Source organism: Pezoporus wallicus, unplaced genomic scaffold (assembly GCF_028554395.1).
Source record: "Pezoporus wallicus isolate ANWC-B61680 ecotype Strahan unplaced genomic scaffold, APGP_CSIRO_Pwel_v1 contig_8376, whole genome shotgun sequence".
Taxonomy (NCBI): Eukaryota; Metazoa; Chordata; class Aves; order Psittaciformes; family Psittacidae; genus Pezoporus; species Pezoporus wallicus.
Genome location: NW_026641603.1, coordinates 106,220 through 128,303, shown reverse-complemented (window position 1 = coordinate 128,303; position 22,084 = coordinate 106,220). Strand labels below are relative to the sequence as shown.

Below are 22,084 nucleotides of genomic sequence, written 5' to 3'. Positions count from 1 at the left end.
GGGGGAGGGTTAGAAAATAAAGTGTTTAATAAAAGAGCAGCTCCTGCTCCCGTCACAGCACAGGGGAGGGTGAAGGGGATGCGGTGACAGCCATGGAGCAGGGGGGCAGAGGGAGATGAGGAGGGAGAGGAGGGGGGCTCCTACACAGCAGCACCCCCTCCCCAGCCGGCCTCCATCCAGTGTTTCACACACAACCAAGGGGGAAGCCCGGGGGGGGATCAGCTCAGGACCCCGCCAGATAGATCCCTGTGGAGGAAAAGGGGTGAATGGTGGCTGCAAGGGCTGGGGACACGTATCCAGCACAGGGATGATCACTGCCCCACGGCCAGGGCTCAACCTGCACCCTCCCAAGCTGGGCATCGCTATGGGGCATCACCCAGTAAGAGGGAAATGGAGCTTGGGGGGGCTAGGAAGAGGACCCCATGCATCCCAGGGCCATAGGGAGCAGGTAAGAGACCCTGGTGCACCCTATAAGAGGGACCACATCCACCTTGGGAAAGGGACCCCATGCATCCCAGGGCCATGAGGAGCAGGGAAAGGACCCTTGTGCGCCCTAGGAAAGGGACCCCCATGCACCCCCAGGAGTAAGGAATGGACCCTCTCCTCTCCAAGGAAGGGACCCCATGTACCCTGGGGCCACAGGGGATGAGGAGAGGACCCTGACCCCCCCGCCCCATGGCTCCCATCCAGCCCTACCTGTAGCAAACCTCTTCTTGACCAGCGACATGCGGTACCCGGCGCCCGCCAGCTCCACCTCGACGCCCGACAGCGTGCTGCCCTCGCTGCTGAACTGCGCTGCCACGGGGCTGGGCTTGCTGGGCCCACAGAGGGGCTCCCAGCTGGCCGAGAGCCGGCCACAGCCTGGGGATGGGGGCACAGCACAGGGGTTGGGGGGGCTGTGGGGAACGAGCCCAAACCCTGCTCCCAGTCCCCTCTGTCCTCACCTCCCTGCCCTGCAGTGCTGGGCACATCCAGCAGCCTCCAGAGCAGCCTCTTCTCCTCCAGGTTCCTGCCAGGACACAGGAATGGCCCCAAGCCCCCACACCCCTGATCCCCTCCTGCCTTAACCCTCATTTCCACCTTCCTCACCCATCAGCACCCATATCCCAATGGCCCCAAGCCCCCTGATCCCCTCCTGTCTTAACCCTCATTCCCACCTCCCTCACCCCATCACCACCCACCTCTCAATGATGTCCCCAAGACCCCGATCCCATCCTGCCTTAACCCTCATTCCCACCTCCCTCACCCATCAGCAACCATATCCCAATGTCCCCAAGCCTCCTGATCCCCTCCTGCTTTAACCCTCATTCCCACCTCCCTCACCCCATCACCACCCACCTCTCAATGATATCTCCAAGCCCCCTGATCCCCTCCTGCTTTAACCCTCATTCCCTCTTCCCTCACCCCCTCATCTCCCAGCTCAGGGTCCCCAGGGGGATGCATTTGTGCATCCTGCATCCCCCCCTCTCCCTGCTCTCACCAGCTGGCCCCGGGCTGCAGCCGCAGGTTGGCGATGGGCTCATCCACGGGCAGCAGGACGTGGACATTGGCGAGGGGCACGGGCAATGCCAGCGCAGCCCCGTTGTACCCGTACTCGATGCTGACCCGAGTGGTACCCGGGGCGCAGTCCCAGTGCACACAGAGCCGCAGCGGCGCCGAGCCGGGGCCCAGCCGTGAGAACTGGGGAGACCGGGGTGAGGGGGGGGGTGTCAGGGGGTCAGCGAGACCCTCCTGCCCCCAGGAGCAGGGGAGCCGGCTCCGTCCCCTCCGTGGGCTCACCTGGTACTTGAGCAGAGCCACGTTGTAGTAGGAGGCGGTCGGGCTCTGCTCCGCTTGCTTCTGCAGGTGCCCCGTGAGCGCAGCCATGTTCAGCCAGAAGTCCTTGGTGCTGGGATCGCTCTGGGATGGGTCGCTGCCGGGATGGGGTCAGTGAGCACTGGTGCCTGGGCACCCTGGGAACACGGCACCCCAATACCCAGCTGCCCACTGCTGCATCTACCAGCTCCCAAGGATGCTCAGAACCCCTGGGATCCCTGGTACCCCGCTCCCCATCACTGCATCTACCAGCTCCCAAGGATGCTCAGGACCCCTGGGATCCCTGGTACGCAGCTCCCCAAACTGCATCTACCAGTTGCCAAGGATGCTCAGAACCCCTGGGATCCCTGGTACCCAACTCCCCACTGCTGCATCTACCAGCTCCCAAGGATGCTCAGGACCCCTGGGATCCCTGGTACCCAACTCCCCCACAATGCATCTACCAGCTCCCAAGGATGCTCAGAACCCCTGGGATCCCTGGTACCCAGCTCCCCATCACTGCATCTACCAGTTGCCAAGGATGCTCAGAACCCCTGGGATCCCTGGTACCCAGCTCCCCATCACTGCATCTACCAGTTGCCAAGGATGCTCAGAACCCCTGGGATCCCTGGTACCCAGCTCCCCCACACTGCATCTACCAGCTCCCAAGGGTGCTCAGGACCCCTGGGATCCCTGGTACCCAGCTCCCCCACACTGCATCTACCAGCTCCCAAGGATGCTCAGACCCCCTGGGATCCCTGGTACCCAGCTCCCCACTGCTGCATCTACCAGCTACCAAGGGTGCTCAGGACCCCTGGGATCCCTGGTACCCCGCTCCCCATCACTGCATCTCCCAGCTCCCAAGGATGCTCAGACCCCCTGGGATCCCTGGTACCCAGCTCCCCATCACTGCATCTCCCAGCTTCCATGGATGTTCCCAGGAAACCAAGCACCCCGATACACAGCTCCCCATCAGTGTGCATGTCCCTTCCTAGGACACGTGTGCCCCCTTGGCACTCTCTGTACCTCAACACCAGCTCCCCATTAGGGCACCCACCACCTCCCAGGGTGCCCATGACCCACCTACCAGCTCCCCATCACTGCATCCACCACAGTCTCTGCATCCCCCCCCCAAGTACACCCGGTACCCCAACACCAGCCGGGGTGTCCCAGTCCTGTCACGGTGCCACCGTGTCCCCCAGGTACCTGTAGAGCAGCTCGGCGTTGGGCAGGAACTGCTCGATGGCGCCGGTGTTGAGCAGGCGGAAGCTGAGCACGGGGGGGGCCATGCTCCCGCTGAAGACACGGATGATGCCAGCGGGGAAGGACATGGTGAGCTCCCCCGTCACCTTCACCAGGCAGCTGCCGGGGACAGGCCGGGGGTCAGCGGTGGGGTGCGGTGCTCGGGGGGTAACCCTGACCCCCCGCCCCCCCCGGGGACCCCCGTACCTGTCAGCATCTCGCCCCTTGAAGTACGCGTGGACGTACTCAGTGAAGGCGGTGGCCACGGGCAGCGCATCCTGCGAGCCCAGCACCACGGGGCTGGGACCCCGCGACAGCCCTGGGGATGGGGACAGGATCAGAGCTTGGTTGGAACCCCCAAAACCCGTGACACCCCCCCACCCCCCCCCCCAAAAACCCACCGAGTGCCGGCTGGGACACAGTGAAGAAGCCGCGCTCGCCCAGGCTGGCGGGTGCTGAGTGCGAGGGGCCGCAGCTCCAGGAGGGCGAAGGGCTCAGCGAGCGCGACTGCAAGGCAAGACAGCATCGGGGGGGGGGGGTCCCACAGCCCGGCCCCACTTCCCCCCATCCCTGGCCACGCACCAGTTCGCTGTTGCTGCCCGCAGCCGGCCCGGCCGCCGGCCTCTTGGTGCGGGAGCGGCGAGGGGGGGCCACGAGCGGGACGTCCCGGGGGGCTGCGCTGGGCCAAGTGGGGGCAGCATCTGAGGTGGGGTGGGGGAGACGGGACGAAGAAATAGGTGGTGATGGGAGGCTGGGTGTCAGGGTGCTTTCCTGGGGTTAACTGGGCGTCCTTGGGAGCTGGGGATGCAGCGATGAGGAGCTGGGTACTTGGGGTTTTTGGGGTTCCCAGGGGGTCTGAGCATCCTCAGGAGCTGAAGGATGCAGTGATGGGGAGCTGGGTGCTGAGTACTTGGGGTTTTGGGTGTTCCCAGGGTGTCTGAGCATCCTCAGGAGCTGAAGAATGCAGTGATGGGGAGCTGAGTGCTGGGTACTTGGGGTTTTTGGGGTTCTCAGGGAGTCTGAGCATCCTCGGGAGCTGGGGATGCAGCAACAGGGAGCTGGGTGCTGGGTACATGGGTGTTTTGGGATTCTCAGGGGGTCTGAGCATCCTCAGGAGCTGGGGATGCAGTGATGGGGAGCGGGGTGCTGGGGTACCACCATGGCAGAACCTCCCAGGGGGGCTCTATGGGGTCTCATCCGTGCAATGAGTTTGATCCGGTCCCAGCCCTGTTCTTAAGGTGAGGGGTGGGGGGGACGGACACGACACAGGGGTAACGGGGGCAGCTCCCGCACCCCTGTCACTCACCCGGCTGTGGGGGGGGAGCCACGGCCGCGCTGCCCTCGCTGAGCCCCGAGCCCGACCCTTGGCAGGTCCATGGCGAGGGGCTGGAGGAGTCCCCCGCGCTGGGCGGCGCCGGGGAGGAAGAGGAGGAGGAAGCGGAGTTGGAGGAAGGCCGGGGCTGGTCCCCGCCGGGGCTGCGGGGCCGGACCCAGGGCAGCGGCTCCCCGAAGGGGTCTGGGGAGGGGGCTTCTCGGGGCCCCGCGCGGCTGCTGCGGCCCCGGGACCCCCGCGCCGCGTCCCCCCATAGCCCCTCGGCTCCGGGGCCGCTGAAGACGGCGAAGCCGGGGGGCTCCGGGAGGCGGCCGGAGGGGCTGCGGGGCCGGGGCAGCGCCGGCGGTGGTGGGGGGGGACTGCCCTGCTTGGGGAGGGGGCTCTGCGGCGTCCCCAGCTGCGGCGTCCAGGGCCTGGAGTCCGGCGAGGGTCCGGGCGCGGGGTGCGAGGGGGAATCCAGCCCCGAGTCCTCCACGTTCTCCGGGGACGAGGAGGAGAAGGGCGAGGATGAGGAGGTGAGGACGTAGGCGCGGGGGGCTGCGGGGAGACCCCCCCCCAAGTGTCAGCGCCAGAGCACCCGAAGGCCGGGGTCTGCCCCATGGCTCCCCCCCCAAGTCCTCACCCGGGAACTCCTCCGCTTCAAAAGCCGACTCCAGCGGGGGCCCGAAGAGAGCAGCGGGGGGCGCGGCGGCCGGGGGAGCCTTCGCAGGGCCACTGCGCAGGGCACAGAGCGGAGGGGGCTCAGAGCCCACCCGGACCCCCCCCAGAGAGGGGATATGGGGTGGCACATGGGGCGCATCACCCCACAGCGCCCCGCTCACCCCTCACCCTGTACCTGCTCATCTGCGCCGCCGGGCACCCCCTCCCTGCACTGTCACCTGTGGGGAGAGGGGACACGGTGGGTGCTGCACAACCACCGCACCCCAAACCCCAACACTGCGCCCCATATTCCTAGACCCACACCACCCCCCCTTCCTCCAGCACAGCCTGACCTGCTGCCAGTGTCCCCTCAGAGTCCACATCGCTCGGGGCTGGGGTCAGAGATGCCGCATGCCCTGCAGAGGGACAGGCAACACTGGGGGACATGGAGCCAGGGGGGGTCCCCTAAAGCTGCACTAAACCCCCGGGGTGGCACTTACGGGACGACTGCCTCTTGACGGTGCCCTGCAAGAGAATGGGGACCTGGGGTCAAGTTGGCCCTGGCAGAGTCCCTGGGGACCCTTCCTGCCATCCCCCCCCCAGAGCTCACCCCGATGCTGGGGGGCAGGATGAGGTTCCCCACGGTGGCCTTGAGCTGCTCCATGGTGGCCTCAGCGCTGCCGGGCGCTTCCCGGGGCTGCACGGGTTTGATGTGGACGTAGAACTTGCGGGGCTCATCCTCGTCGTAGTCGGAATCGCTGGAGGAGCAGCCGTGGTTCTCCACCTCGGCTGGGCCCCCGTCAAGGCAACACCCAGCGCTCAGACACCCCAAAACTGACCCCCCCTATCATGCTCCAGCACAAGGATACTGCGGGTGACATCGGGGCGCACGGTGAACCCGTCCTCATCCACCTCCGGGCAGCCCTGCGGGGAGATGCTCAGGGAGGTGTTTGCTTCCCAGGGTGGGGAAAACCAAGGCCAGCGTTGGCACGGGGATACTCACCACCTCGGCATCCAGGGATTCCCTGGGGAGCAACAGGGACAGCGTTAGATCCCGGAGCTGGGAAGGGATGCGGGGACACAGAGAGCGGGATCTTACCCAGCATCACGGTCCCTCTCCTTACGGCTCAACCCAGGGATGCGGAAAGCTTTACTACGGCTCCTCTTGGGTCCTGGAAGGCAGTTGGGGGGGGGGGAACAGAGTGGTGAGCAACCCCCCCCATACCCCACAATCCCCACCATGGGGCTGTGGGTGCAGACGTACTTGCCTTCCAGCGCTGGGGCCAACCGGTACTCCTCAAAGTCCAGCACCCCTGCAGGCGAGAGCAGGATGAGCCACGAGGACCCTCACATGCAAGGATGGGGAGCATCACCCCGGTGCGAAAGGGGGGAGCCCCCCCCTCACCTGGCCGCTCTCGCCCTGTGCCCTTGCTCTCGGCAAACCTCCGCAGCAGCATCTCGGTGCCGATGTTCTCCACGTTCTGCTTGAACTCCTCATGCACCTGCGAAGGAAGCAGCGGGATGAGGGGCACACAGTAAAGAGCGGGGGGATGGGACACAGCTCCGGGGGGGGGTCCCCGTTGTTGTTCACCCCTCTGGGGACTCACCTGCCCTATCTGGACATGGGTGTCCTCAACGGAGTGTGAGTAGGAGCCGATGAGGCCCTTCATGTGGCGCAAGTGGGCTTCTTCCACCTCTTGGAAGCGCTGGGAGCAGGGATAAGGAAGGGTTTCAGTCAGGAAGGGGGGGGATGTCCCCAGGGGTTCCATGCCCAGGCAATGGGGGTTTAGCCATGGGGACACATCCGCAAGGAACAGAATTCCCAAGGAGGGGTGGCCAGGCAGGTGGGGGGGGCACAACCCAAGGAATGGGGCTCAGCCCCCGGAGAGCGGGGCTGGCGTCAACATGAAGAGGGGCTCAGCAAGGTTGGCATCACCAGGGCATGGGGTTCAGTGGGGGTGGCCTGGCCCCATGGACAGAGGGGTCCCCAAGGCCACCGGTGCCACCCACCATGGCCGAGTCCAGCATCCTCTGCTCGAAGTCGGCGCGGGCAGCGTTGTACTTGTCCACCGCCCTGCGCAGCGCCTCGCCGGCCTTCTTGGACTTGAGCTCTGCCTGTGGGACCAGGCAGTGGGAATGAGCCCCCTGCTTCCCCATGGCGGGACAGGCACCGGGATCCCCATGGTGGGGACAGGGATACGGGGCAGGGTCCACCTTGTCGATCTCCTTCTGGCTGGTGCCCTCCTTGCGGAGCCGCTCGTACTCCTGGCACTTGCTGTGGTAGCTCTCCTTGGACTTGGGCAGCAACTGGGCCACCCCATGCAGCATCTGGACAGCCTCCAGCGTCCCTGCCACCTCCTCCTTGGACTGGGGAGGGAAACACAGAGGGTAAAATGGGGGACGGGGGTCTTGGGGTGCGATGGGGAGGATGGGGGGGGGATGCGGTACCTTCTTGTGCACCCGGCCTTGCTCCTCGCCGTAGCGTGAGATCTCCTTGATGAGGTCGTGGAGCTTCTTCATCAGCTCCAAATGGCAAAGGGCCAGTTTGTCCGAGGAGATGCGGAAAACCTCCCAGAGCGGAGCAAAGGTCCTGGGATCGGGGAGGGGGGGGGACATGGGGACGGACACACACGGGGGCAGGGATGAGCAGGGTCCCCCCTTCTCAACCATGGCGGGGTGCTCCGACCCCCTGCTCACCCCAGTTGGGTCCCGTTGGTGGCCATCTTAGACAGCTTCACCATGGCCTTGGCGTAGTTCTCCTCGATGGCAGCCCTGGGGACAGGAGGTGCTGGGGATGGAGCCGGGCGATGCTGGGGACCCCCCACCCCGAGTCCCCCGTGTCCCCCCCCACATCGCACTCTGGGTACCTCTCGCGGACAAAGTCAGCCAGCTCCTTGGTGGAGATCTGCCCGTGCTTCATGTTGTGGTAGAGCACATCGAAGCCGTGGTTCTTCTCGCCCTGGCAGGGGACCAAATCCCACCCAGTGCCCCCCGGGATGGTGCCGCCGCGGGGCACAACAGGAAGCACGGTTTGGGGCGGAAACACCGCAAAGAGGGTGGCCTGAACCCCCCCCACCCCGGGTGCTATCATGGGTGCTTCCTGCTTGCCCCCCTAACCCCCATCCAGGCGGTGGGTGCAGGGTGCTGGTGGCCCCACATGGGGAAACTGAGGCAGGGGGAAGGGGGTGATGCAGGAAGATGCCAGACACCGGCAGAGATGAACCAGGAAGCACCGGCCACGCGCCGGCGATGCCTACTTCCCCCCCAGTGCTGGGACGGGGATCCCCATGGGGATGGGGCCGGGGGGGGGGTCAGGGACAGCACCATGGCTGGGAGGGGTGGCCCATGGGAACGCATCGCCCCCTCCCCTTCCCATAGCAATTAATACACAGCGTTAATGAAGGCGTTGGGGTAAATAATGGGGGCCATGAAACCCCCACCGCCACCCCCCAAGAGCTGTGGGAAGAGCAGGGGCACCCATAGATGGGGGCACCCATAGATGGGGGCACCAATGGGTCGGGGGCACCCATGGGGGGGGTCCAGGCTTACCCAGAAGTGCTCAGTGAAGTAGGACATCTTGGAGGAGGAAGGGGGGGAGACAGCAGCGTGGGGACCCCCCCCCAGCTCAGCTCCCGATGCCCTATGGAAGCATTGGCTCTTATCGAGTTGTGGGGGGGGGCTCGGTGAGGCCTTCCCCCCCCGGGCTGTACCCCCTTCCCCAAGGTGTGCAGTGCCCGGGGGGGGGCCGCTGGGGCAGCGCTTGGGCCCGACACCAGATACGCAGCTAAATAATAGATGAGCTGTGCTGCTGCTGCTGCGTGGTGGCGGCTGCTCCCAATGGCCCCCCCAAAACCAACCCCGCCCCCCCCGACAGCCTCTTCCCCCCCATAAACGGGGACCCCCCCCCCCCCGGGCTGCACCCCAAACGCACTCATCCATGCTGGGGGTCCCACATCGGAGCACACACACACACACACACCCCCCCCCTTCAGCACTGAGCAGGGACACCCCCAAGTTGTGCCCCCCCCCGGCCCCACTCCCCATCAGAGATAAACAGGAAACCCAAAGGCTGGTGCCTGTCTGGGGGTTGGTGGGATCGGGGGGCACGGACCCCACTCACCGCGGGCTGCTTGGGGGCTCCGGGCCCCCCCCCGATCATCCTTGTCCGCAGGGAGTGTTGGGGGGGGGGGGGGGGGGAAAGGAGAGTTGAGGGCACAGCCCCCGGCCCCCCCAGCGCCTCCGCAAGGGCTCAGCCACCTGTGTCATGAGTGGGGCGGGCTCAGCGCGGTGCCCCCCCGCCCCGGGCAGGATGGAGCAGGAGCGGGGCGGGGAGAGGAGGGGGGGGGAACCCCGGTACCGGACCCCAACCCGCGTCCGGTCCCGAGCGGCCGCAGCCGCCGTGAACCCCCCCCCCCTCCACCCCTCAGTCCCCGCCGGCCAAAGTCCCCGGAGGCGGCCCCGAGAGGAACGGGGGGCACCGGCGGGGGGGGTGGGGGGCAACACGGACACGGGACACTCAGCACCGCTCCGTGCTGCGGCAGGGCCCCCCCCCCCCCCGGGACACCCCAACAGGGCAGCCCTTGGGCACCGCAGCGGTGACCTTCACCGGCGGGGGTGCGGGGAGCTCCGGGGGGGCTGGACCCACCCCGGCTGCAGCTACAGGGCAGGGGGCTGCACCCCAGCACCCCCGGTGCAGCGGCTCCATTAACGGGCGGTCGGGGCGTGCACGGCGGAGGGGGGGGGGGGTGGGATGCTCCTTCCAGACTAAGGAGGGAAAGCACCGAGCCCCGCACCGGGGGGTGCCCGCAGCACCGGGAGCGGCGATGTGGGGAGGGCCGGGGGGGAACCGCACCGCGCACGGGGAAACGAGGGGGGCATTGGGAGGGGGGGGGGCTACAGCGGGAGCTCCCGCACACAGCGCGGGAGGGGTCCGGCCGTAACGGGGCTGCCCCGGGGAGGGGGGGGGGGGGGATGCTGCGGGAGCGGGGGGTGCCGCAGAGCCCGCTCCGGTGCGCGGGGCCGCGGAGGGCGCTGGGTGCCCCCTATGGCGGCTGCGGGGCCGCACTCACCTGCGGGGCTCCCGCCCCGGCCCCGCTCCCGCTCCCGCTCCGCCGCCGCCCCGCGCCCGCGGGTCCCGGGGCTGGCCCCATCCCCACGGGTCCCCGGTGCAGCCGCTCGCACCCCGCAGCCGCCGCGGTCCCGCCGGTGCCACCCCGTGCCTCGCACCCCGCTGAGCTCATGGCCCGGCTCCGGCTGACACCGGGTGCAGCTGCGCGGCCGGGGGCTGCTCCCGGCGGTGGGGACCGGGAAGCGGGGAGATCAACCTCGAACACCCCCCCCCACACACACACACACACCCCGAGATGGGGACCGGGCCCGCACCGGGGGAACCGGGGATGGGCGGGCTCCACATTGTCCCTTGTCCTGCGGTGCCGGAGCGGGACGGTGACAGCGGCAGCACCGGGAACAGCCCCGCCCCCCCCCCCCCCCCAGCCTCTGCGCTGGAGCCCCAACCGGCCTCTGTATCAGGGACCCCCCAACAGCACGGAGCCCCCTCCCCATGGCGCTGCCACGGCCCCAACGGGGTGATTTAGGGAGGGGGGGGAGTGCTAGGGGAGGGTTTAGAGGTGAGGGTGGGGCTTGGCTCCCTGGTCCAAGTTGGGGGTTCAGCCCCATTAGCGAGACACGGGGCCCTGGGACACCCCCCCCCCCTCCCAGCACCAATGAGGCTCCAACTCCCCCTCCCCGTGCGGGGGCAGCGGCTGCAGCCCCCTCCTCTGCAGGCCGGGGGCGTTTGGATGGGGATGAGGATGGGGATGCAGTTGTCATGGCAACCCCGCATCCATCCATCCATCCTCAGCGCGCTGCCGCGCCAGCCCCGCTCCAATCCCCCCAGCCCGCATCCCCCCCTCCCCACAAGCCCCGCATCTCCCCCATTCAGCCCCACATCCACACCACCCCCCCAAGGCCATGCTCTGCCCCCCCCCCCCAAGCCCCTCGCACAGTGCAGGATGTGACCCCACAGAACCCCATACACCCTTCACCCCAACACCCCCAAACCCTCCTGCAGCACCCCATGGTGCCCCCCCCCCCCCCCCAACCTAGGTACGCCCCCCGCACAGCAGAGGAGGCAGCGAGGCCGGAGCTATCCTCTCTTTAATGCTCATTTCAACACATTAACGTGGCGTGCAAGACAGGGAGTGTGCCGGCATCCATGGGAAAGGGCTGGTGGGGGGGGCCGGAATTACCCCCCCCTTCCACCCCCCCCCCTCCAACCCAGCTTCCAGCTAAGAAAGAAATATATAAAGCACTACAGGTGAAACATTCAGTCCCCCCCCTTCCCTGAACACACAGGACAATACAATCCAAGGTAAAAGCCCCCGGGGTGGGGGGGGCTACAGATAAATATCCCTCCCCCCCCCCCATAGAACCACGTTTGGTTTTTGTTCAGTTTTTGCTTTTTCTTTCTATTTTTTTTTTAGCTTTTTCTTAAAAAGTCATTACAAAAAGAAACCGCTGGGAGCCTCCTATAAAACAGGTTTAGTGTTTGCTCCAGCGGGGGGGGGGAAGGGGGGTGTCAAGGGGGAGTCAGGATCTGACACAGCCCCCCCCCCCTTTGCTCTTCACTCACAAAATCTCCCTTAAAAACCACCTGGATCATTTGGTTTCTCAACAGCTTTCCAGTAGTTTGGAGGTGAATGAAGGGTCTCAGCCTGGGGGGGGACAGGAACACTCCCCCCCCAAAAAGCTGCTGCATGTGAAGTGGGGGGGGAAACACAGAACTGCTCTTGGCAGAGACAGGGGCTGATTGTGCCCAAGGGGGCACACACACACACACACACACACACAAAACACAAGGTGTCAGGGACTAAGCCCACGGCAGCAGCAACCACAGCCCCCCCAGAAGGAGACCTGGACCCCCCGCCAAGGGCAGGGCTGTGGATGCGGGGGGGTGGCAGTAGTGGCTTGTCCGAGGTGGGGGGGGGGGGTTAGGTAGGAACAGCAAATGACAAGATTTACCCTGTTCATTGGAGCACCGCTGCTGGATGCAGACACGCACACATACACACACATGGATCCTGTCCCGTCCCCCCCCCGAAAGGCAGGGTCCCCCCAACCTGGTCCCTCAGCCCCCCCCCCCCCAAAGGATGGCAGTGGGTGCAGAGCGAGGAGTGCATGGCTCAGGCGTGGGAATGCGGGATCCACATGGCACGGGAGGGTGCAGCATGGGGGTGCTGTGGGGAGCCCCTCACAGTCCTGGCAGGTGGGGGGGTGAAATGACCCCATCTCCCCCCCCTCTGAGCCGCAGTGGCCAGGGGCTGATACAGCCCCAAGACAATGGGTGTGGATGGGGGCTGGGGGAGGCTCACAGAGGAGGAAGAGGATGAGGATGAAGCCCACGCTGTTGGTCACCCCCCTCCCCAAAAGCCCTCAGAACTCCACCTTGCAGGCGGGGAAGGTCTCATCCTGCATGGCCACGGTGCTGTTGCTGCCCAGCACCGTGATGCCCAGCTCCTGCTGCCGGTCGTGGGTCTCCTGGTACCACTCGTGCATCACCAGCGAGTCAAAGGTTGGGATCAAGGTCACCTGCAAAGACACCATCACCTTCAATGCACCGGGAAGGGGCTGATCCCACTGCTCCGGGTATCCCGGGTTGGAGGGGGGGCTCACCTGGATGTCAGTGCCCCACTGGTGCTTGCCGGTGAGCAGGGCATCGAGCAGGGACCGCAGGACCCCCTCCTTCAGGTGGTCATCACCACTGACCACGTAGCAGAGGGACCGGACACGCCGGAAGAACTCCTCATCCACAGTGCGGGCGCTCCAGGAGCCGGGCAGATAAGCCAGGTCCACGTAGATGGGGGGGCTCGGGGGGGCTGCAGCCTGTGTGCCTGCAAGGATGGGGGTACAGCGCTGTGAGACCCATGGGCACAGGGACAGCGGAGCTGGAGCACCCCCATCCCCACCTAGCCCCGTACCTGCTCGGGCTCCAGCGCTGCGAGTGGTCCCCATGGTGCGGGCGTCCCCACTGGAAAGGCCCTTCTTGTCCCCAAGGAGCAGCCTGGCTTTGTCCCCGCTGTCACGGGCAGCACTGGCGGGGGTCCTGGCCTTGGGGGCCGAGCTGGGGTGCCGGGGGGGTTCAGCCTTTGGGGCGGTGGGTGCTGAGCCCACCCGGGATGGGGTCCTCTTCACCTTACCGGGAGGGTCCTTCTTCCCAGCACGGCTCTGCTCGGCTGGCAGCGCCTCGGGGTCCACCATGCAGATACCGGGCTGGGCAGGGATGGGGCAGGGATCCTTCATGGGGGCCGGCAGTGGGTCACGGGCCCTGACTGTGCCACGATGGGGCTGCTCCGAGTCCTCGTCCGACTCCAGCCCATCGGCCAGGATGGAGGGACAGTCCTCGGCGGCTGGAGGGAGGTCGGAGTCCGACAGGGTCGGCAGTGACTCGCTGACGGAGGTCGGGGGGGTCTCGCCCCGGCCGCGGTGCTGCAGCAGCTCCTGCGATGGGTCGCTGTCCGACAGCTCCCGGGGGCTGGCGGCGGCCGAGGGCGACCGCTCCGACTTGGGGTGCTCGAACTCGCAGGGTGACACCAGGCACAGGTCCACGTCGTGGGGCGAGTCGGAGCGGCGGCCAGGCCGCGGCCCCCCATCGCCGTCAGCCCACGGTGGGTGGTGGCACGGCCGCAGCGGCAGCGATAACCCCCCCTTGGTGGTGGCATCTGGCTCCGGTGTGCCCCCGGCGCCCCCCCGGGACCGCCTGCCCTCCTCCGGGGGGGACTCACTCACGGGGGGCAGCACTTGCTCGAAGGAGACCGAGAGCGACTCGTCCACCTCGGTGGAGTGCGGGGAACCCACCTCGGCCGGCAGGGACGGGGTGGTGATGGTGGGGGACACGTCGGGGACATCATCCTTGAAGGGGCTGAGGGAAAGGCAGCCGGCAGAGCCGGAGCCGTCCTGCGGCGCTTTGCCCCCGCTCGGGGGCCATGGGTTTGGCTGCCGGTTGGTGCCAGTGCCTGGCTCCTCTGCACCATCATCCACCGGGGACTGGTGGAAGGGAGTGTGCCCGGCACTGGCCAGCCCTGAGCTGGCCGGGGACATCATCTCCAAGGTCTTCTCCTCGGAGCTGCCACAGGCATCCTCGCCACCCTCAGGGCCGTGGTTGAGCATCCCGGTGGGTGTGAGGTCGAAGTTGACGCTGCGGTCACTCTTGGGGGTCTTGGCCAGGGGGGACGGGGGGCAGACGGCTCGCAAAGGGCTGTTCTCCGCGTAGCGGAAGCGCTGGGGGCTGTCGGGGTCCTCCAGCCCGTTCTCCAGGCAGGAGGAGTCCCCCCCTGGCCCCCTGCCCGCTCCGTTCTCCAGAGGCAGAGGCTCCAGCTCGCCCTCGGTGGGTTCCTCCTTCCTCCTCCTCCCGCCGGCCCCTGGTGAAGCCTCGGGCCCCATGTCCTCAGGAGAGGAGGATTTGGAGCAGTCCGATGTCCCCGGCTCCTTCCTGCTCCCTGCATCCCTTTGCGGGGCTTTGGCCTTGGGCTTCTCGGACTCCTTCTTGAGTGGGGGCTTCTTGATGCTCCCGGTCTTGGCCAGGGGTTTGCGGGGCTCCGGGATTGGTGTTTTCCGGGCTGGGGTCTTGGCAGGAGCCTTGGCCTCTGCCTTGGGCTCCTTCGCATCCTTCCGCAATGTCTCAGCCTTCACCTCCTTCTTCACCGCCTTCACCTCCTTCTTGGCCTCTGCCTTCACCTCGTTCCCTTCGTCCTTCCTCGGTGGCTTCTTCTCCTCTTTCCGGGGGACAGGCTCCTTCTTGGGCACCGCTTTCTCCTTGCTCAGCTTCAGCTTTGCGTCCGCCTTCAGCTTCTCCACTGAAGAGTCCAGCTTGGCTCGAGCATCCTTGGCTTTCTCCTCTTCTGACCCTGCTTTGGCCGTCTCCCCCAGGGATTTTGGCTTCTCCTTGGTCACTGCCTTCACCTCCTTCTTCTCCACCTTTGGAGCCTTCTCCTTCGGCACTGGTGTCCCAGCATCCACCAAGCTGAGCTTGGAAGCAGACTTGAGGCTCTCCTTGCTCTCTGCCCTCCTCTGCTTGAGCGGCTTCTCCGCTTGGGAAGCTGCCGGCCCCTTCAGATCATTCTTGGTGACCACAGGGTGCTTGAGGAACTCCAAGTGCTTCACCTTCTCCAGCCCCTCCAGGATGCGGCCCTGCGGGGTGCAGCCAGGGAACAGGACCCGGATGATCTTCTCCGAGGGGCTGACGGGGTGCCAGACGAGCAGGGCGCACACCGAGGTCAGGCACTGCAAGGGCAGGTCCTGCTCCTTGGGGTAGCCGTTACCGGACCATTGCTGCAGGAGAAACTCCAGCTCCTTGGTGCCCTTGACGGGGTTCAGGACGTACATGTCCAAGCGGCCCACTCCCATCTTCTGGAAGAGCACGGTGGGCTCGGCGCGGGGCCCGCTGTCCCGTGCCAGCAGGTTGGGACGGATGCCCAGCTTCTCCAGGTAGTGCAGGGTCAGGGCAGCCTCGTCGCAGCTCTTCAGCACCCGGGAGTTGCCCTCGATGTCCTTCAGCTTCTCGGAGGCGTTGAGGAACACGACGCCCAGCTCTGGGGAGATGAGGTTCTTGGCCCAGTCCCCGTTGCCCTGCGAGCTCTGCGATGGATCCTCCTCCAGCTCTGCCAGTTTCCTCTGCAGGAAGCTGTTGACACCGGGCAGGCTGTCGGTGCCCGCGTGCGTCACCAGGATGGAGTCGATGCGGTCCAGGTGCCGCACCAGCTTCCAGAAGGATGATTTGGGGTTCGAGCCTCCGTTGACCAGAACGTTGAAGCCGTTGACAGCAAAGAAAGCAGAGTCTCCTCTCCCGCCCGGGAAGATATAGCAGCAGGGCTTGGAGAGCTTGAGGAAGCCCACCGTGGTGGGGGGCTCCAGGAGGTCAAAGGGGGACTGAGGCTCCAGCGACTCCGAGAGGTATTCCATGAACTCCTCCAGCCCCTCCATCTCCGGCAGGATGCAACCCGGGTTGTAACGCAGCTCGATGAAGTCCTGGAGGTTGTGATGGTCCAAGCCCGAGTCCTTCCATTCCCCGAAGTCGGGGCAGCTGATTGTCAACCTGGCCTTGGCGGAGGGGTCTGCAGAGCTCAGGATCTCCCCAACCTGTGAAGGGGACAGCATCAGGAGGGATGTGGCACCCAGGGGTGCCCTGCCTCAGCCCCCCTTCCCTTGGCAAGCACAGGGCACCCTTCCCATGGGCTCCCACACACCCACCCCAAAGGGCAGGATGCAGCCAGGGCTGGGAGCCGGGGCGGGGGGAACAGGCAGGTCCCTCCTGGGGGTGCCCAGCACCGCACCTCCTTGTCCGTGAAGATCTGGATGAAGTCCCGCAGGGAGAAGCAGCCTGTCTGCAGCATCAGCTCCCCCGTGTCCTCCACGCAGGGCCCCGCAAACACCAGCAGCTTGTGCTGGGACACGTCCGTGATGAGGTTCCGCAGCTGAGGAGAGGACAGGGATGTGAGGATGGAGGGGACACGGGGGTGCAGGGGACACGGGGATGCAGGGGACACGGGGATGCAGGGGATAGAGGGATGGAGGAGACATGGGGATGGAGGGGACACAGGGATGGAGGGGACACGGGGATGCAGGAGACACGGGGATGCAGGGGACACGGGGATGCAGGGGACACGGGGATGCAGGGGACACGGGGATGCAGGGGACACGGGGATGCAGGGGACACAGGCATGGAAGGGGAACACAGGCATGGAGAGGACAGAAGGATGGAGGGGATACAGGGATGGAGGGGGGACAGGATGAGGGGGACACAGGGATGGAAGGGGGACACAGGGATGGAAGGGGGGCCATAGGAATGGAGGGGGGCCATAGGAATGGAGGGGGGCCATAGGAATGGAGGGAGGCCACGGGGATGGAGGGGATAAAGGAATGGAGGGGATAGAGGAATAGAGGGGACACAGGGATGAGCGGGACATGGGGATGGAGGGGACATGGAAATGCCACCAGGCTCCATCCTGCGGCACCCCCATGCCAGCAGCTCAGAAGGAGCCATGGCCACGTGTCCTGACCTCCCCCCCCACCATTCTCACCTCATCACACAGGGACTTGTCGGAGGGGTTGAGCAGCACCAGGGTCTCCAGCACATCCCCGCGGTGGTGGAGGGTCCGCTGACCTGCAGGGAGCCAAGGCTCACACCCACCCTCATCCCATGGGAATGGGATGGACAAGGACACACCGGCACCCACTGGAGACTCAACAGCTACCACAGTCCCTCCTCACACACACACACTGCAGGGGGTGCGACAACGGGGACATGATGGGGAAGAGGCACTAGAGCAGCCCCAATATCCCTGCCTCCACCTTCTCCTATCCCTTCTTCCCATAGGAATCCCATCCTGCCCCAGGTGGGGGAAGGAAGCGGTTTCTCACGTGGGGCGATCATGGGGTTTGACCATGGGGGGGGGGGGGCACAAAGCAAAGCCTGTTCCTGCAGAAGCCTGGGGGGGTCTCCCACACCCCATGGGTTAACTTCACCCGGGGGGGGGTGTCGGGGTGCCTGTGCTGCCCCCCCCTCCCCAAAGGCTTTTACCTTTCACGATGCTGGAGAACGTGGCCGAGTGGCGGGACACAAAGAGCTTCAGCTGCTCATCCAGGTTGCAGGAGGAAAGGTCGATGTCCCAGGAGCGGATCCCTTTGAAGGTGAGGGGGGGGGGGGACAGGATAGGGCTCAGCTCCGTTAGCATCCATGAGCACCCACACTGCAGCACCCACGTGTCACCACTCTGTGTAAGCACCAGCCCTGTCCCCTCGCAGGGTCCCCCCTCCTCATCCCCCGAGCCACCCTGGTGGCTTTCGGGGTGACCCCAACCCCAAGCAGCCCCCGGTATGGGGGTGATGCACCCGGTGCTGAGCGCCCTGTGCGGTGACTCAGGGCGGCTCCAGCTTTGCCAACCCAAATCCCAGCCCCGGGGCCACGCTTCCAAGTGCTGTTTAAAGGAATGAACGGTGCCAGAGGAGTTGGTGCCCAGCGTGGGGAGCAGGAACCCCCAAAGCACACACACACACCCCCCACCCAGCCCTTCAGGACCCCATGGGGGGGGAGGTTTGGGGGTGTCCCCAACGTCTCCCAGCTACCGATGGCGCAAGGCACGCACCCTCAGCGGTTGCACAAGGTGCTGGGGCCATGTCGGGGTGTCCCCCCACACACACTATGAGTTAGGGGCCCTGTTCCATGGGGTGCTCTGATGCCATGGCTTAGGGTACCCCCCCCCTCCGTGAGACCCACCCCCGACTGCATGGGGCAAGGTTCTGGGGGGTGGGGCAGGTCACAGCAGCCTGTGTGGGGCAGCACTTGGGGGGGGGGGGCAGAGAGGGTGCAGACTCTGGGGGGCTCTGCGGGAAGATGCTGGGGTCTGAGGGGGTGATGACTGGGGGGGCATCTGGGACAGGAGAGGGGCCAGATGCTGGGGGACAGATCCTAGGGGTCTGGGAGGGGGGCAGATCTTGGGGGGTCTGGGGCAGGAAAGGAAGCAGATCCTGGGGGCAGAGGGGGCAGATCCTGGGGGTTGGGGGGCAGATCCTGGGGGGTTGGGGGGGCAGATCCTGAAGGGGTTGGGGGGCAGATCCTGAAGGGTTGGAGGGGCAGATCCTGAAGGGTTGGGGGGGCCAGATCCTGAAGGGTTGGGGGGGGGGGGAGAGATCCTGAGCATTGGGGGGGGGCAGATCCTGGGGGTTGGGGGGCAGAACCTGGGGGGTTTGGGGGGGCAGATCCTGAAGGGTTGGGGGGAGGCAGATCCTGAAGGGTTGGGGGGGGGCAGATCCTGGGTATTGGGGGGGGCAGATCCTGGGGGCTTGGGGGGGGCAGATCCTGGGGGTGGGGGGGCAGATCCTGGGGGGGTTGGGGGGGGGGCAGATCCTGGGGGTTTGGGGGGGGCAGATCCTGAAGGGGGGGGGGGGGGCAGATCCTGGGGGTTTGGGGGGGGCAGATCCTGAGGGATCCGGGTCGGGATGAGCGGAGGGGAGCATGGGTTGGGGTGGGGGGGGAGGTGAGGCCCCGGTGCCTCGGGGCGGGAGTCGCGGAGCATCCCGGTCCGTGCGGCCGCGCTATCCGCGGGCTCACCTCGCTCCAGCTGCTGCAGCGCGGCCGCCAGCAGCCCGGGCCGGTGGCAGCCGCCCCCGACGATGGCCAAGAGCGAGTAACGGCGCGGGCCCGCAGGAGCGGCCGCAACCCCCGGAGCCGCCGCCATCTTCGGCGCCCCCCGCCCGCCTGCCTCAGCAGGGCCACGCCACGCCCCCTCCCCCGAGCGTCATCGCCGGCGGGCCCCGCCCACTGATGTCACCGCCAGCCAATCGGGTTGCGCGGCGGGGGAAACGGACTGGGGGAAAGCGGAGGTGGGGGGGCGGCCTTAAAAGGGCAATGGAGGGGTGGGGTCGCCTCGGGTGGGGTCCGGCTGTCGGTGCGGTGCAGTGCAGTGCAATGCAATGCAATACAATACAATACAATACAATACGATACGATACGATACAATACGATACGATACAATACAAGGAGTGCGGTGCGGTGCCGTGCAAGGGGTGCTCAGCCCAGTGCGGACCTAGGGGAGAGCGATGCAGAGACGGGAAGCAGCGCAGAACTGGGGCTGTGCAGTGCGCTGCAGTGCTGGGATGGGGTTGCGTGGTGCAGCTCAGGGGAGAGGCTGTGCAGTGCGAGGCTGGGCTGTGCAGTGCGAGGCTGGGGCTGTGCAGTGCGAAGCTGGGGCTGTGCAGTGCGAGGCTGGGCTGTGCAGTGCGAGGCTGGGGCTGTGCAGTGCGAAGCTGGGGCTGTGCAGTGAGTGCAGTGCGCTGCGGGACTGAGCGGCCATGGGCAGTGCAGTGCGGTGCAGCGCAGGGCCTGGGGGATGCTCGACCTCTCTTTCCCCTTCTCGACCCATCAGCCTCCAGCAGAGCAGCAGTAACCGGTGCCATGGGTACAAGACCGCCGAGGGCCCACCCCTAGCACGGCCCCGTGCCCCTGCCGTGCACCCCACACGGACCCACAGCACGGCGGGACACACCCCAGGCCCCCTGCCCAGGATCCCCCAAAAAGCAGGCAGGAGCTGTGAATCCAAGTCATTTAATGTGGCCCTGGGCACCCGCAGCACCCCAGGGGAGGAGGGTGCTGAGCAGGCACATCCAAGCCCCCAGCAGCATCCCAGCGGGTGGCAGCATCCCCGGTCCCTCAGGAGCACTTGAGGATGAAGAGGTTGCAGACGGTGCCGCGGGGGCAGCTGCAGAGCTTCCCGATCCGGGCCCCCTTCCGCACTGCGCACGGTTCCCCGGGCTCGCACTGCGGGCGGCACCGTTCAGCACCGGGGCTGGACCCACAGGCGGTACCCAAAGGGTCCAGCCCCAGGGTTCAATCCCCACCGCCCCCCCCCGGCCCGGCCGTACCAAGGGCACCCAGCTCAGCCTCTTCTCCAGCGCCGGCAGCTCCCTGCTCCCCAGCTTCCCCAGCACCTCCTGCAGCTCCTCCACCTGCAGCACACAGCACAGGGTCACCCCCTTGGGGTGCGCTGGGGCTCCGGACCCGCCTCGCCCCCCGAGTCTCTGGATGCTGGTGCTGGATCCTCTCCCATCGACCAGCAGCCCCATCCCCTAAGGGCGCACCCTGGGGTGTAACCGTGCTCCTAACACCCTGTGCCTGGCTCAGGGTTCATCCCTGCTGGAGGGATCAAGGGGTTTGTGGTGCTGGGATGGGTTCCACCCACCCGGGTGCAAGCCCCCACCACCCCTCCCTGGCACCCACCACCCTGCACAGCATCTCCCGTCATCATACCCAAGCCAGAGCAGCTCAGCGCTGCAAGATGTCCCTGCAGGAGTCACTGTGAGGAACACCCTGAGCACCCAGTGGTGGGGGCTCAGTCTCCCCCTCCCCACTGCTCTAGGGCACCTCAGCACGGCCAGAACCAGCCCCCAGAGCGGGGCAGCAGGAACAGGAGCACCTCAAGGTGCCCCAGAGCCATGCAGGGGATGCTGGGGCCCTATCCCCTGCAGACAACGCTCCCCCTGCCCCTTACCAGCTCTGTCCCCTCCCGGTGCTGCCTGGGTAGGCTCTCAGCTGGCCCCAGCCCCAGCCCCAGCCCCGGCTCCGCAGTGCCCAGCAGGATGAGGCCGGATCCAACCAGGCAGAGCAGGTAGAGCCAAGCGCTTCCCATCCTCCCGGTGCCGGATGCGTTCTTGGATGCTCATGGATGTGCCCGGCTCAAAGGCCTTTATACCCCCTCCTGCAGCACCCACCCCATAGCCCCTGGCGTGGGCAAACACCCGCTGACGCAGGCGGGGAGCAGGCACCCAGCGGGTGCATGCGGGTCCCCCCCCAGACCGTGACGCTGTCGCCGAGGGGACGGGGGAGACTCGTCCCTGGGAGCTGCATCCCATGGGATACAAAGCCCCAAGGCAGCAGCCGGGAGCGACGTCAGAGCCACGTCCATGCGGAGCAGCCCGAGAGCCGGGGGGCACAGAGCGGCTCCCCCAGGGCTGAGTCCCCCCGCCCCGAGCCCCGAGGCTGCTGCCCGTTCATTCCCTGAGCAAACACGGCTGCGGTGGCTCATCGCAGGCGCCGGCGGTGGCGGTGGCACAGAGCAGGGTCCCTCGGGGCTGGTGCACGGTGACACAGACGGCTCCGTGCCGCGGGAGGGGACAGAGCGGGTGCTGCAGCCCCCCCCCCCCCCCGGGGCCTCGTCCCTGCGAGGGGAGAGCAGGACACGCTGCTCCTGCGGCATGGAGCGGGGCCCGGATCTCAGGTGGATGGTGGGGATGGAGCGATGGGGTATCCCAGACTGCCCTTCCCCATATCCCACACCTCCGAGTCCTCCAGCATCCCCATGGGGTGCCATAGCCCCTTATGGGGTTCCTTAGTGTGCCTCAGCATCCCTATGGGGTTCCACAGCCCCTTATGGGGTTCCTTAGTGTGCCTCAGCATCCCTATGGGGTGCCACAGCCCCTTACGGCGTTCCTTAGTGTGCCTCAGCATCCCTATGGGGTGCCACAGCCCCTTATGGGGTTCCTTAGTGTCCCTCAGCATGCCTATGGGGTGCCACAGCCCCTTATGGG

General features: G+C 66.5%; 3 protein-coding genes across 3 annotated transcripts; all 3 read right to left on the bottom strand.

Moving 5' to 3' along the window:
• Positions 1–9: 9 nt before the first annotated feature.
• Positions 10–8,663, bottom strand: FCHO1 (FCH and mu domain containing endocytic adaptor 1). The gene is made up of 27 exons (XM_057424542.1): positions 8,558–8,663; positions 7,876–7,967; positions 7,706–7,780; positions 7,457–7,598; positions 7,223–7,375; positions 7,019–7,123; positions 6,616–6,714; positions 6,414–6,510; positions 6,277–6,321; positions 6,108–6,180; positions 6,012–6,033; positions 5,878–5,932; positions 5,619–5,797; positions 5,509–5,533; positions 5,362–5,424; positions 5,205–5,247; positions 4,992–5,083; positions 4,343–4,906; positions 3,619–3,737; positions 3,438–3,543; positions 3,244–3,355; positions 3,001–3,156; positions 1,780–1,912; positions 1,481–1,680; positions 945–1,009; positions 697–861; positions 10–246 (listed from the first exon to the last, which is right to left on the bottom strand). The coding sequence occupies exons 1-27, from the start codon at positions 8,582–8,584 to the stop codon at positions 224–226; spliced, it is 3,030 nt and encodes a 1,009-aa protein (XP_057280525.1). The 5' UTR covers positions 8,585–8,663; the 3' UTR covers positions 10–223.
• Positions 8,664–12,338: 3,675 nt separating this feature from the next.
• MAP1S (microtubule associated protein 1S) lies at positions 12,339–19,239 on the bottom strand. Its single transcript, XM_057424533.1, has 6 exons — positions 19,113–19,239; positions 17,583–17,684; positions 17,083–17,165; positions 16,336–16,476; positions 12,680–16,141; positions 12,339–12,595 (listed from the first exon to the last, which is right to left on the bottom strand). Exons 1-6 carry the CDS (start codon positions 19,237–19,239, stop codon positions 12,440–12,442), a joined length of 4,071 nt encoding a protein of 1,356 aa, XP_057280516.1. The 3' UTR covers positions 12,339–12,439.
• An 856-nt stretch (positions 19,240–20,095) lies between these two features.
• Positions 20,096–21,322, bottom strand: LOC130607431 (cocaine- and amphetamine-regulated transcript protein-like). The gene is made up of 3 exons (XM_057424500.1): positions 21,049–21,322; positions 20,423–20,506; positions 20,096–20,318 (listed from the first exon to the last, which is right to left on the bottom strand). Exons 1-3 carry the CDS (start codon positions 21,184–21,186, stop codon positions 20,211–20,213), a joined length of 330 nt encoding a protein of 109 aa, XP_057280483.1. The 5' UTR covers positions 21,187–21,322; the 3' UTR covers positions 20,096–20,210.
• Between the last annotated feature and the right edge of the window lie 762 nt (positions 21,323–22,084).

What these genes read in the sequence shown, in the direction of transcription:
- FCHO1 (XM_057424542.1), bottom strand. Translation starts at nt 8,584, where the DNA reads ATGTCCTACTTCACTGAGCACTTCTGG. An exon ending in GTTGGCCCCAGCGCTGGAAG is followed by an intron (nt 6,181 to 6,276) that starts GCAAGTACGTCT and finishes ACTGCCTTCCAG; the next exon opens with GACCCAAGAGGAGCCGTAGT. An exon ending in GGCTCCCCCCCCACAGCCGG is followed by an intron (nt 3,738 to 4,342) that starts GTGAGTGACAGG and finishes ACCCCACCTCAG; the next exon opens with ATGCTGCCCCCACTTGGCCC.
- MAP1S (XM_057424533.1), bottom strand. Translation starts at nt 19,239, where the DNA reads ATGGCGGCGGCTCCGGGGGTTGCGGCCGCTCCTGCGGGCCCGCGCCGT. An exon ending in GCTGCAGCAGCTGGAGCGAG is followed by an intron (nt 17,685 to 19,112) that starts GTGAGCCCGCGG and finishes TCACCTTCAAAG; the next exon opens with GGATCCGCTCCTGGGACATC. An exon ending in ACAAGTCCCTGTGTGATGAG is followed by an intron (nt 16,477 to 17,082) that starts GTGAGAATGGTG and finishes TCCTCTCCTCAG; the next exon opens with CTGCGGAACCTCATCACGGA.
- LOC130607431 (XM_057424500.1), bottom strand. Translation starts at nt 21,186, where the DNA reads ATGGGAAGCGCTTGGCTCTACCTGCTCTGCCTGGTTGGATCCGGCCTC. An exon ending in ACCGGGAGGGGACAGAGCTG is followed by an intron (nt 20,507 to 21,048) that starts GTAAGGGGCAGG and finishes TGTGTGCTGCAG; the next exon opens with GTGGAGGAGCTGCAGGAGGT. An exon ending in GGCTGAGCTGGGTGCCCTTG is followed by an intron (nt 20,319 to 20,422) that starts GTACGGCCGGGC and finishes TGCCGCCCGCAG; the next exon opens with TGCGAGCCCGGGGAACCGTG.